Source organism: Macaca nemestrina, chromosome 19 (genome assembly GCF_043159975.1).
Source record: "Macaca nemestrina isolate mMacNem1 chromosome 19, mMacNem.hap1, whole genome shotgun sequence".
NCBI lineage: Eukaryota > Metazoa > Chordata > Mammalia > Primates > Cercopithecidae > Macaca > Macaca nemestrina.
The window spans coordinates 82,089,974-82,103,763 of NC_092143.1; the positions used below are offsets into that span (position 1 = coordinate 82,089,974).

At 40.6% G+C, this 13,790-nt stretch overlaps 1 protein-coding gene across 15 annotated transcripts in view; it reads left to right on the forward strand.

Moving 5' to 3' along the window:
- The window catches only part of LOC105478913 (piezo type mechanosensitive ion channel component 2), a 475,658-nt gene that overhangs the window by 256,496 nt on the left and 205,372 nt on the right, over positions 1-13,790 (forward strand). For all 15 annotated transcript variants that reach the window (XR_985592.3, XR_011617161.1, XM_011736634.2 and 12 more), the window contains one exon: positions 12,211-12,373. Coding sequence is in view for 13 of the 15 variants with exons in the window: in XM_011736634.2 (XP_011734936.1) it covers positions 12,211-12,373 (163 nt within the window). In the remaining 2 variants the exon portion in view is untranslated. The remainder of the gene's footprint in view (positions 1-12,210; positions 12,374-13,790) is intronic.

Below are 13,790 nucleotides of genomic sequence, written 5' to 3' on the forward strand. Positions count from 1 at the left end.
TGCCTCAGCCTCCCAAGTAGCTGGGACTACAGGCGCCGCCACCACGCCCGGCTAATTTTTTTGTATTTTTAGTGGAGACGGGGTTTCATTGTGTTAGCCAGGATGGTCTCGATCTCCTGACCTCATGATCCGCCCGTCTCGGCCTCCCAAAGTGCTGGGATTACAGGCTTGAGCCACCGCGCCCGGCCTAAGTTTATTTTATAATAAACTAATTATTCATGACCTGCATTTGGAAAAACACGAGGCTAAAGAGCAATACTCAGCAGGAGGGATGGAAAGCTCAGAAGCAAATTAGAAGTTTACTCCTTGATGTAGTTTGGCTGTGTCACCGCCCAGTAGCTCCCATAATCCCCATGTGTCATGGGAGGAACCTGCTGGGAGGTGACTGAATCACGGGGGCAGTTACCTCCTTGCTGTTCTCATGATAACAAGTGAGTTCTCATGAGATCTGATGGTTTTATAAGGGGCTTTCCCCCAACTTCACACTGCACATCTCTTGATGCCTCCATGTGAAGAAGGACATGTTTGCTTCTTCTTCTGCCATGATTGTAAGTTTCCTGAGGCCTCCCCAGCCATGCTGAACTGTAAGTAAATTAAACCTCTCTCCTTTATAAACCCAGTCTTGGATATGCCTTTATTAGCAGCGTGAGAACAGACTAATACATTCTTGTTACAGCTGCTTACTCTAAGCTGTTTCCTGAAAAAATGGCAAATGCTATATTTCATGGCACTTGCAGACTCAGCCACATTGACAAATGAGGGCTGCTCTGCCTTAGAATTGTGTACTGTGGATTACATTCATAATCCTCACACTTTAGTTCAAGCAAATGGAGACCCTGAGACTGTGTCCTCATGAAATAGGAGTAAATCACTGGCTTCCACTGTATGGGCTATAGTTTAAACAGAGAAGATTTTACTGGCTTTCCATTTTGCAACACTTCACAAGAGCTTTGCTAGCCAATTAAAGCATCACAGTAGGTGCTGGTCAGTTGGAGTTTGGTGGGGGAGCAAATTTGCCCTGTTATGGGATAAAGAATTTATCTCAGGAATTACGCTGCATATAATTATGGACAGTGCTGGGGAGCCAAGGTCTAAGAGGAAAGACAGACATGGTGACTAACCAGTCAACCTGAGACATCAGCTGTTAAAGTGGGACCCCGATGGGGAGCCCCTGGAAAGGTCCTTGGGAGCTCCTTCTGTGTGGCTACCACATCCATGGGGTGGCAGCCAAGCATCTGGCAGTGAACCTGGGGCTGCTGTGGCCCCTTGGGCAGCTCTTAGGGAGGAGAATGAGGATGAGGGACCCTACCTGACACCTCCGTGTTCGTCTGTCATCCACTGTGTAAAGACCTTCAGAAACAGTTGTCCTGCTTCGCACTGGAAGTTGACCTTCCAGGTCACACACAGGTAGATGTCTCTTTGGCCATTTCTAATTCAGAGCCATGCAGTGTTGGGATTTTGGGAACAACCCTCAGCTTGACCAAGTTGATAAAGAACAACCAAGCACCTATGTGGTTACTCTAAATTGCAGACTATTATTCTAAATGCCCTTAACCATCATCTTCCAAAAACGTAGTCTAAATACTCATGATTAATTTCCCAAATCTGCAAATGAAGACATTAGAGTCACATTTTATAGTTTTCAGGGTCAGCCATTGTGTCCAAAAGCCTTAAAATAATTCGTTATCAAAACCTAAAGATTTCTCAAGGTAACTTAACAAGAACACTCTTACTTCTACTAAATAAGTAGCAGTTCAGATTAAGTTGCTACTATTTTCCTTATCTTGAACATTTGCTCAGTGGTAGTTTATTCAATAGACAAATTACAGAATGGGGAAAAACTGATAGTACCTGGGGAAGGATGAAAGCTGAATTTGAAACCTAGAACATTGCAGGTGACAGAAGTACCTGTGCACACCTGGGAAGACCTGCGTGTGTCCTCCTGTCTTCTCCATCTCTTCTCTTTCAGCCTCTTTTTACTGGACCTGCGTGTGTCCTCCTGTCTTCTCCATCTCTTCTCTTTCAGCCTCTTTTTACTGGACCTGCGTGTGTCCTCCGCTCTTCTCCATCTCTTCTCTTTCAGCCTCTTTTTACCGGACCTGCGTGTGTCTTCCTCTCTTCTCCATCTCTTCTCTTTCAGCCTCTTTTTACCAAGAATTAATAAAATGCCTTTTCATCATTCCTTGCCTTTCCATTTTTCCTTCCTTCCTTTTCCCATCAAGCATCGAGATACTGGTGTCCACAAAGTGTGCACATTAGGGTCATGAAATGACCCCTTGAACTGTTGGCTGTAGCAGTGTGCTAGGTTTCTGAAAAACTGGGTTGTTGAAGGAGAGGGGTTGCATGGAGGTGCTGGTGAAAGTGTACCCAGTATGAGAAAGTGGCTCGGTCTCAGGGGTTGCAGAAGTGACTGCTGGATATGGCAGTTGCCATGGGTTGGGAATTAATTACATGAAACAAATCATTGATGGGGAACTTAACTAAATATATTAAGGATAGTGGGAGCCCATGTTTCTCACTATCAGAGCAAAGATTGACAAAGCAGAGGCTAGAAAGAATCCTGAGCTGTTAAACTGAAGTTGAAAGTACCAGAATGAACACATGGGTTTTAAAAATACAGATACACAAGAAGATATGGAAATAGTTGTAAAGGCATAGGCATGTGTATGGAAATATATGTAAAGGATTCCATCAAATAAGAGGACCCAGAAGCAATGTCACCACAGTAACAATGCCACTCCACGTGCCCAGCTCGGAATACCAGGGTGTACAAAAAGAAAACAGGAGCCCAGAGAGTAGAAAGACTTGGAGCAGAGAAAGTAGAAGACAGGCCTAAAAACCTTACTGTGTCAGAAAGTAGGACAATGCTCAGTGAATGACAAGGACATTTCCCAGGAGCCAGTGTGGAGGGGCCCTCACAACTCAGGGGCAATTTCAGCACCAAAATTGTAGTTTCAAATACAGTCTGTCTAATAAAAGAGATGTTCATGCATCCACACAGATATTACTTAGCTAAGAAATTGATTTACTGGAGGTAAGGGGAAGTGCTTACTTGTAGCCCAATACCAATTCATATTTAGGGGCACCAATAACCACCACTAGGCAGCCATCATGACAGTTGATACAGGTAGGAGTCATTAATGTCTACTAAGGTTGGTGGGTGGAGGCTTGATAAGGAAGAAGACATTGATGCAATTTTGGAATATATCCTTACGAAAGTTCAAATCGCATACAAAGTAAACATAGTGACCCTGCAGACAAAGCTGGTGCACGCCAACTCGACCAGGTAATCATGGTGGGATGGGTTGGAGACGTGTGCCTCCCAGCGTGTTGAACTGAGAGCAGCATAGCACCATGTTTGTGTATGTTTTGCATGAATTCATGAGCCAGGTTGAGGGTCATCCTCCATAATGAAAGACAGTACTCATTCAGATTGTCAAGGGCATGAAAGACAAAGAAAGACTGAGTTGTTGTCCCAGAATGAAGGAGACTGGTGAGACACAAAAAACTGAATGCAACGCATGCTTCCCAATGGAAACCCAGGCACAAACAGTACAAGATGTTGTGAGTATGTGTGGTAAAATGTGAATGGAATCTGCACATTGGATGGCAGTGTTGTGTCAATGTTGGTTTCCTGTTTGGGAAGATTGTGTGGTGGTTGATATGGTTTGGATATTTGTCCCCACCCAAATCTCATGTTGAATTGTAATCCCCAGTGCTGGCGGTGGAGCCTGGTGGGAGGTGTTTGGGTCACGGGGGTGGATCTCTCCATGGCTTGGTGCTGTCTTTGTGATAGCGAGTTCTCAGGAGATCTGGTCATTTAAAAGTGTGTGTTGGCCGGGCGAGGTGGCTCACTCCTGTAATCCCAGCACTTTGGGAGGCCAAGGCAGGCGGGTCACGAGGTCAGGAGACTGAGACTCATCTCTACTAAAAATACAAAAATACAAAAAATTAGCTGGGTGTGTTAGCATGCGCCTGTAGTCCCAGCTAGTCAGGAGGCTGAGGCAGGAGAATTGCTTAAACCCAGGAGGCAGAGGTTGCAGTGAGCCGAGATTCCACCACTGCACTCCAGCCTGGGTGACACAGCGAGACTCTGTCTAAAAAAAATAAATAAACATAAAAAAAGTGTGTGTCACCTCCCCACTCCCCCACAACACTCTGTCTCTCTTGCTCCGGCTCTGGCCATGTGATGTGCCTGTTTCCCCTTTTACCTTTTGCCACCATTGAAAACTTTCTGAGGACTCCCTAGACATCAGGCAAATGCCAGCACCGTGGTTCCTGTAAAGCCTTCAGAACCATGAGCCAATTAAACCTCTTTTCTTTACAAATTATTCAATCTCAGGTATTCCTTTATAGCAAGACAACAAAGGCCTAATACAGTGGTAATTTATTAGAGGGTCCTTATTTGGAGTAAATACAGTAGTTCCCCCTTATCTGCCATTTCACTTTCCAAGGTTTCAGTTTCTTATGGTCAACTGTGATCTGAAAATAAGTGAACACAGCACAATGAGGTATTTTGAGAGAAAGAAAGAGAGATCACATTTACATAAATTTTATCATAGTATAATGTTATAATTACTATAATTTATTATTGTTGATCTCTTGGCTGTGCCTAATTTATATTTATATATATATTTATTTTTATATAAATATGTGTGTGTGTGTATATATATATAATAGACAGAGTCTCACTCTGTCTCCCAGTCTGGAGTGCAGTGGCACGATCTTGGCTCACTGCAAGCTCTGCCTCCTGGGTTCACACCATTCTCCTGCCTCAGCCTCCCGAGTAGCTGGGACTACAGGTGCCCGCCACCATGCCCGGCTAATTTTTTGTATTTTTAGTAGAGACAGGATTTCACCATGTTAGACAGGATAGTCTCGATCTCCTGACCTCGTGATCTGCCCGCCTTGGTCTCCCAAAGTGCTGGGATTACAGGCCTGAACCACTGTGCCCAGCCCTAAGAGAGCAGATTTTTAAGTGTCTTTCCCATGAAAAGAAGATAAGTATGTGAGATAATGTCTGTGTTGACTCACTTGATTTCACCATTCCATAATGTATTTCTCTAATGTATAATTATATGTATATCTAATATATGCCTAGTTACATAATAAATATCTATAGTTTTTATATGTAAATTCAAGAATAACAATAACAATAGCAACAAGAGATGCTGGTGAGGATATGGAGAAAAGGAAACCCTTGTACACTCTTGGTGGGAATGTAGATTAGTGCAGCCACTATGGAGAACAGTATGGACTTCCTCAAAAACCTAAAAACAGAACTACCATATGACTCAGCAGTCCCACTGCTGGGTATATACCCAAGAGAAAGGAAACTTGTGTGTCAAGGAGAATAGAATCAACCTGTGTCCATCAACAGATAAATGGATAAAGAAAATGTGGTACATAGGCTGGGTGCGGTGGCTCACGCCTGTAATCTCAGCTTTTTGGGAGGCTGAGGTGGGTGGGTCACGAGGTCAGGAGATCGAGACCATTCTGGCCAACATGGTGAAACCCCATCTCTACCAAAAATTAACCAGGCGTGGTGGCGGGCACCTGTTGTCCCAGCTACTCAGGAGGCTGAGGCAGAAGAAGGGCTTGAACCCAGGAGGCGGGGTTGCAGTGAGCCGAGATCACGCCACTGCACTCCAGCCTGGCGACAGGGCAAGACTCCATCTCAAAAAAAAAAAAAAGAAAGAAAAAGAAAAGAAAAAAGAAAATGTGGTGCATATGCACAATGGAATGTTATTCAGCCATGAAAAAATAATGAAATCTTGTCCTTTGCAGCAATATGGATAGAATTGGAGGTGATTATGTTAAATGAAATAAGCCATGCACAGAAAGACAACTATTACATGTCCTCATTCATATGTGGGAGCTAAAATAATGGATCTCATAAAAATAGAGTAGATTGGTGGTTACCAGAGGCCAGGGAGGAAAGGAGAAGGAGGGGATGATGGAAAAAAATGTAACACTATTACATTCTATAGAGCTAGTATTCATGAAACAGCTTTTGGGAAATGGTATGCTAGAGAATGTTCATTGACCTTTGATTCTGATTGAAATGAATAAGTAAGTCACCATGTGGATGCTGATTAGGGCCTTGAGGATGGATATATCCCCAAGTAGATGTAGAGTGAGAAGAAAAATAAATGAAGAACAGAGTTTTGTGGACTCATCGACATTTAAGTGGACATAGAGAAGAGTCTGGTGGCTACAACCCAATTCAGAATGTCTTAGTGGGACTTCCCAGCAACGTGAGTTTTCATGGATATTCATAGGTAGGTAGAGAATTAGAAGAGTGTAAGAAAACCAAGGGAACGGAGATTTGACAGTAGAAGGGGTTGGTCTTGCTTGTCAAATGCAGCATGCAGGTGGAACGTGATGAGAATTGGAATGGGTCACTTGGGCCTTGCAGTTGGGGGAGCAGGGGCAGCGCCTGAGAGGGCATTTTCTGAGCAGTGGTGAGTTGAGGAGGCCTGTTGAATTAGGTAATGATGGGCGAGGGGAGCCCATGATGTAGTGAGTGTTGCCTCCAAAGACAAAGTGAGAAAGTAAAAAGCCTGAGCTTGCTGTCAGGCTCTGTCCCTAACTGTGTATTTGAACCAGCCATTCAAAACTCATTGGCCGGCGCGGTGGCTCACGCCTGTAATCCCAGCACTTTGGGAGGCCGAGGCGGGCGGATCACGAGGTCAGGAGATCGAGACCATCCTGGTTAACACGGTGAAACCCCGTCTCTACTAAAAATACAAAAAAAAAAAAAAAAAAAAAAAGTAGCCAGGCGTGGTGGCGGCACCTGTAGTCCCAGCTACTCGGGAGGCTGAGGCAGGAGAATGGCGGGAACCCGGGAGGCGGAGCTTGCAGTGAGCCAAGATGGCGCCACTCACTCCAGCCTGGGCAACAGAGCGAGACTCCATCTCAAAAAAATAAATAAAAACTCATTGGTTTCCACAATCTGTAAGATGAGGAAATGGACTAGACTATTTATAATTCTCATCCAGCTCCATAATTTCAATGACTGACTTAGTGAATGGATAGGTAGTTGGGCAATTAGATGAGGGAATGAAATGAGATGTTACCGACTCCAAATTATTGAAGGCTTATTAAAAACTAAATGTATGGAGAAGGTGTATGTATAATTATATATGTTAGTAGAGCTTCCAAATTACTGATTCATTTCAAAGAGAAACAGAGACCAAGGAACATTCTGTAGCCCAGCACTTCCCAAAAGCTGCTCTTGCACACTAGCTCTGGAGCATGTAAGAGTCTCAGAAGAAACTTGTAAGAAATGGTTTCCGGGTCAAATAAATGTAATTGTTTTACTACAGAACTCCTCAAGTGTTTTAGTATAATAGTATGCATTGTGAGTTTCTCACATTTACTGGACCAATGACTGTTTCTTTTTTCTCTTTTGTTTTGTTTTGTTTTGATGGACAGGATTTCTGAGGACTGGCATTCTGATGAATGTAGTTTAGTAAGCACCGAAGAAGGAAACATTATTGATAAGATGGTCTCCAAATGACATATCAGTCAGACTATGACCTGTTTATTGTGCATACTTTTCAAAAGTGTCATTGTTTCTGCAATGGCAATATTATGAATGCACTGCTTTGTTAACTCAGCAAGCCAAGAGTAGTAGTTAATAGTTTAGCACCTCTATGGCTGAATGAGTCCATTCTAAGTAGGGATCGCAGCCCAATTCTGGATTCAGTAGCTAAATTCTATCACAGCGGGTGGAGTGATTGCTTTAGCAAACTACATTCATTTATTCCCTTAATATATGTATGTTATAAAATGTCTCTGTTGGGACCAAGAAGCACAAAGCTAAGACTGTTGCCTCAAAGTGACTGTTTGCAAATTGGGGCTTAATGCAATCCACAGGTGGGAAAGGTATAAGACTCCGGCTTTCCTGCTCTGTCTGTTGTGGTGTAAGAAGCAGCTGAGGCCACAGCTGGAGTTCTTGTTACTTTAATTTAAGAAGTCTTTTTCTCTCGACTCTACTTGGATGGTGCTTTTCATAAAATGACACAGTCAATTTGTTTTCCATGAAAGAGCTATAATAATCGATTGCCAAAAATCCACCTGAGTAGTACCAGCCTACTACTACTCCTGACCTCAGCCCCACACCAAAACAGCCCCCCAAGCCTGGCCTTTGTTCTTACTGGTCTCTTTTCTTGATCCTCATTTTTTCTCATTCCTTGATCCCCATTTTTTCCCATTCTAATGATATTAATTCTAGTTTGCTCTTTTCAGTCAGGTTAGGTAGACTTTAAAAGTATACCATGAATCTCTGCAATTTTCCTATGATGAATTCATTCATCAGATTTCATTACTATAATATAAATGTAGTTTGGATGAAGCTCTCTTAAGTGGATTTTCTTACTCTTTCTCCAAATGAAAGGAATTTGCTATATTTTAAAACCTTTAACACAAGCATTTTTTAAAATGGGGTAAGAGTTTAGAGGCCATCTGTAAAAATGAAGCTGTCACAGGACATTCCCTCTTCCAGATCATTTTTTAAGTTGATGTGTAATAATTGTACATATTTTCGGGTACATGTGATATTTGATACATTCATACAATATAAAGTGATCAAATCAGGGTAATTGGGGTATCCATCACCTGAAACATTTACCATTTCTTTGTGCTGGGAATATTTTAAATCTTCTCTTCTAACTATTTTGAAATATACAATAAACATTAATAATACAGTCATCCTACTGTGCTGTTGAACACTAGAACTTATTCCTTTTATATAACTCTATTTTTATTCTCATTAACCAACTGCTCCTCACTCCCCCTCCCTGCCATCCTTCTCAGCCTTTGGTAACCACCTCTCTGTGTTCTCTGCCCCTGTGAGATCCACTTTTTTAGCTCAGACATATGAATGAGAACATTGTCTTTGTGTGTCTGACTTATTTCACTTAAAATAGTGACCTCTGGTTTCTTCCATGTTGCTGCAAATTACAGGATTTCATTCCTTTTTTATGGCTGAATAATATTCCATTGTGTATACAGCACATATTCTTCATCCATTTATCTGTTGATGGACACTCAAGTTGATTCCATATCTTGGCTATTGTGAATAGTGCCGCAGTAAACATGGAAGTGCGGATATCTCTTAGATATACTAATTTCCTTTCTTTTGAGCATATACCTAGCAGTGGGATTGCTGGATCATTTAGTAGTTCTATTTTTAAGTTTTCGAGGAACCTACATACTGTTTTCTATTGTGGCTACACTATTATACATTTCCACCAACAGTATACAGGGGTTCCCCTTTCTCCACATCCTTGTCAGCACTTTTTTGTGTGTGTGTCTTTTTGATAATAACCATTCTAACTAGGGTGAGAGGATAACTCGTTGTGGTTTTAATTTGCATTTCCTTGACGATGAGTGATGTTGAGCATTTTTTTTACATAAGCTGTTGGCCTTTTAAGACATTTGTATGTCTTCTTTTGAGGAATGTCTATTTGAATCATTTGCCTGTTTTTATTTGGTTATTTATTTTTACTATTAGATTGTTTGAGCTTCTTATATATTCTGATGATTAATTCTTTTCAGCTGGATAGTTTGCAAATATTTTCTCCAATTATCTAGGTTGTCTTTCCTCTCTGTTGATTATTTCCTTTGCTGGGCAGAAACTCTTTAGCTTGATATAATCCTGTTTGTCTACTTTTGCTTTTGTTGCCTGTGCTTTTGAGGTCTTACCCAAAAAAAATCTTTGTCCAGACTAATGTTCTGAAGTATTTCCACAGTGTTTTTTTCTAGTAGTTTCATATTTTCTTCTAGTAGTTTCATAGTTTTCTTCTAGCAGTATTCATGTGTTTTTCTAGTAGTTTCATAGTTTTGGGCTAGACCACTTTTTAAAGCAAATCTGATTAGATTGAGGATTGATTCCTAGGAGATCCTAGATTAGAAGACTCTTTAATTAAGGTTTAATTTTTATGTATATTATAGTAACAAATACATGGAAACATTCTATTTATAACAATTGTTGACTAGTTAAATAAATACTGTCTATCCATTAGTATGATGATATATAAAAATAAATGAGTTGTAAAAATGTTAGTGACATGTTAAATGAACAAATCAGCTTGCCAACCATAGGTAAATAATGAACTTAGTTTTGTTAACTATAAATGTGCACATCCACGTATAGAAGGAAGATTGGAAAGGAAGGCCATGTGGATACGTACTTGGGAAAGCGGTTGAAAGCATAAAAGTGAACGTAAGGAGAATGGAGTATAATTGTATTATCTATGTGGCTTTTGGGAAGTTAGATTGCCTTTTGAAGACTTAGTCTTTTCACATGTAAAAGGAAGATAATAATGCCTAACGCAATTGGATTAATTAATAATGTGTCTAAAGCTCTTAGCACGAAGTAACTGCTCAGTAAATGGTAGGTATTATCAATAACTTTTATTTTCAAAAATGTTAACAGTAGCTATTTCTAGATGCCAAGGTTCTTGCTATTTATTATTTTAAAATGTTTCCACCAAAATGTATAATATATAATGTAAATGAATACAGTGTGTAATCACTTAAAGTGCATATGAATATATGTGCATATATATATATGTATTTACATGGTATATTGCTCTATCTTTTGTTTTCCTTCCCTAAGTAAGTTATATCTCTGATAAACATTTTTTCAAAGGCTTAACCCTCCTTTGAAGTTCTATGCTTAATTTTTCCATGAATCGTCTCATCTTCCCCAGAAGTTTTAATGCTGGTCCAGACTCTTGACTCCTCTACCTGTATCTTCCGTATTTTAAATTCATTTTGTAAACTTAAGTCTGTATAACTTTTTCTTCATATCACCTAGTCATTTCATTAGGTTTTTTCTTGTTACAGCTTATTTTATATTATACGAGTGAGCAGAGAACATGCCAGGAATCGCTCTTCATGTGGCTTTTAATAATAGTAATAGGTACTGTGGTTACAGCGCTACACAGCGCTATAGCACTGCAAGCCCAGTCGCTCAGTGTTGCAAAGACACACAGGGCAGGCGTCTAGCACTGGATGAGGGACGTGGCTGGCCTGTGTCATGTGCTGAATGGTGTGAGAAGTCTACCAGTGGCTATTAAGCTCTGGTGTCTTGCAGCAGAGTGAGCTTAGCCAGAACACATTTCAGCTGAGGTGATGTGTGCTGGCCAACTATGCTGGCAACTCAATATACTGCCTCTCACTCCCATTTTCATTACCCCTGGACGCCTCCCAAAATCACAGATGGTGTTTGTATTACCTTCCCAGACAGATCTCTCCTCCTTTTCCAGTTGAAGCCCTTTCTACTCTTCACTTCACCTCTGGCCTTTGCTGCCTGCTATATTATTAAATATAGTTGTTTCAGGATCTCAGTTATAACAAAAATGCCCTATATGTGTGAAAATTATCTAAATGTCAATTGATGCTGCTCTTCTCAAAATGTAGGCTTAGTGAAAATATGTGTTTCATTCTTTACAAAGAACTTTCACAAACATTATTTCATATATACGTATTTATATTTTCTTCTGAAACCATGGCCTAGTATCTCTCGTCACTTGAACAAAATAAGGAAGGCAAATAGTATTACTTCTTCAGCACAGCAGAACAGATGGCTGTGAGAAGCCCCCAGTAGGATGTAGCTACTAAGTTTCAGACCTGGACTTGAACTCAAATCTTCTAAGTTCAGTGTTGCTTCTCTGGGATTAAAAGAAAAAATGTACTGGATCCACCTTTCTTGGAACAATACAGAAGACAAAATCAACCAAGTACACAAAATAATGAAGAGGTCCTGGATTCCAGGATTACTTTAATATTTTCTCTATTTTCCTTGTATCTTTGACTTATATCAAAAGTAAAATATCTTCTAGCTGCTAGTATGTATTTAGTTTTAGACTGCGTCAGCTAGATTGCAAACAACTGCATTTGTACTGGACATGTGGTTTACTTAACAAAAGCATAGTCCATTAGGATGTTTTAGGAGTGAGAATTGGTTCAAGAGTTCTTTATAATATTTCTGAAACTCCAGGGAACACTGGAATCTTCCTGAATGTGTAGATTTTGTGAGACACTGAAGTCAATAAAAAGCTTTCTTGTACCTTTTAGGGAGAAACTGAGCATCTTTTATTTTAAATCATTAAGAAGACCAAAACATCCTATAAGGCAGTTTAACCATAGAAATATAAGAACTAAATTTTCTTCCCTCCCCTTTTTTTTCCTTTGTAGCTTAAAGGGAGCTGATGCTGGCAATGGGATCAGAGTGTTTGTACCTGACATCGGGATGTTCATTGCTAGTCTGACCATCTGGCTTCTCTGTAGAAACATTGTTCAGAAACCTGTGACAGACGAAGCAGCACAGAGTAACCTGGAGTTTGAAAATGAAGAATTGGTAAATCCAACTCCATGTCTCTTCCTTGTTTGATTTCTGAGGACCTTCACCCTTAATGAGTTGAAGAACTATGATAATAACAGCTGAGCATGCAGAGCACGTTATGATTCACAGTGCTTGACATAAACGTTTACTGTCACATTGCGTGACACCCTCGTGCAGTCTCAGTGGGCAGACACTCTGGTCCACACCTTAGCAATGAGAAGAGAGGCTCAGGGGTGTTCATAGGTAAGGGCCAGGCTTTGACCCACCACCCCAAACTATCACGTGATATTATCTCGGAGGCTCACCGTGCAAAGTCATACATAGTGTTATGGTTCAATTGGTCTGGGTACCTTAGTTATTGCAGAATATTTAAAGAAGTAACATCTGGTAGTTTTAGGGGAAAAAATGAATTCCTCCTTGCAGGGCAGCTTTCCAGTCTGTGCATCTTGTCCTGCTCAGTGGAGTGGTGTTAACTTGGCGTGCTTTGATCAAGTTGTTTTAAAGCACTCCAAGGGGGAAAAACATACATATTTGGAAAAGTGTGAGAATTTTAGAAAGGTAAAAATAATGAATGAAATGTATGTTTGCTGGCTGGTTGAAACGTTTCAGGAGTAACTGCTGAATTGGAAGCTTGTCCTATTTTCATCCTTGGGTATGGGAGCTGTCAGACGGCTCTCACACTGCCCGCTGACCAGCTTCAGGACACTGTTAATGTTCTAATGTTTGTTAGGTGAGGTTAGGTGACATCAATTTAAAAAGTAATTAATTTATTAGTGGAAAGATAACATTTATAAAGGAAAAAGTGACGAAAAATATTTGATTTGGACATTTGATGCAAAACACTTGCAAGTACTAAATGTTTTCAGTCATAAGCTTTGGCAAGATATTAAACTTGTAAAACTGAAGTTAATTGAAGTTACTTATACTAAGAATGTTAACCATTAAGGCATTGAGGGAGGAAAATTCTCACTTATGGAAAATGATTTATGTGATTCACAAGAAAGCAGACAATTGCCTTGTATGCTTATTTAAAAAACAGTAAAGGGGGGATATAATTCAATAAACCTATGTAAACTAGAAATGATATTGTCTAGCCAGGCATGGTGGCTCAGACCTGTAATGCCAGCACCTTGGGAGGCCCAGGTGGGCAGAACTCCTGAGGTCAGGAGTTCGAGACCAGCCTGGCTAACATGGTGAAACCCTGTCTCTACTAAAAATACAAAGATTAGCTGAGCATGATGGTGTGTGCCTGTAATTCTAGCTACTCAGGAAGCTGAGGCAGGAGAATCACTTGAATTCAGGAGGTGGAGGTTGCAGTGAGCCGAGAAAGCCGAGATCGTACCACTGCACTCCAGTCTGGGTGACAGAGCGAGACTCTGTCTTTAAAAATGTATATATTGTCTACAGTTCTTATGGGTAAAAGATGTGCAAT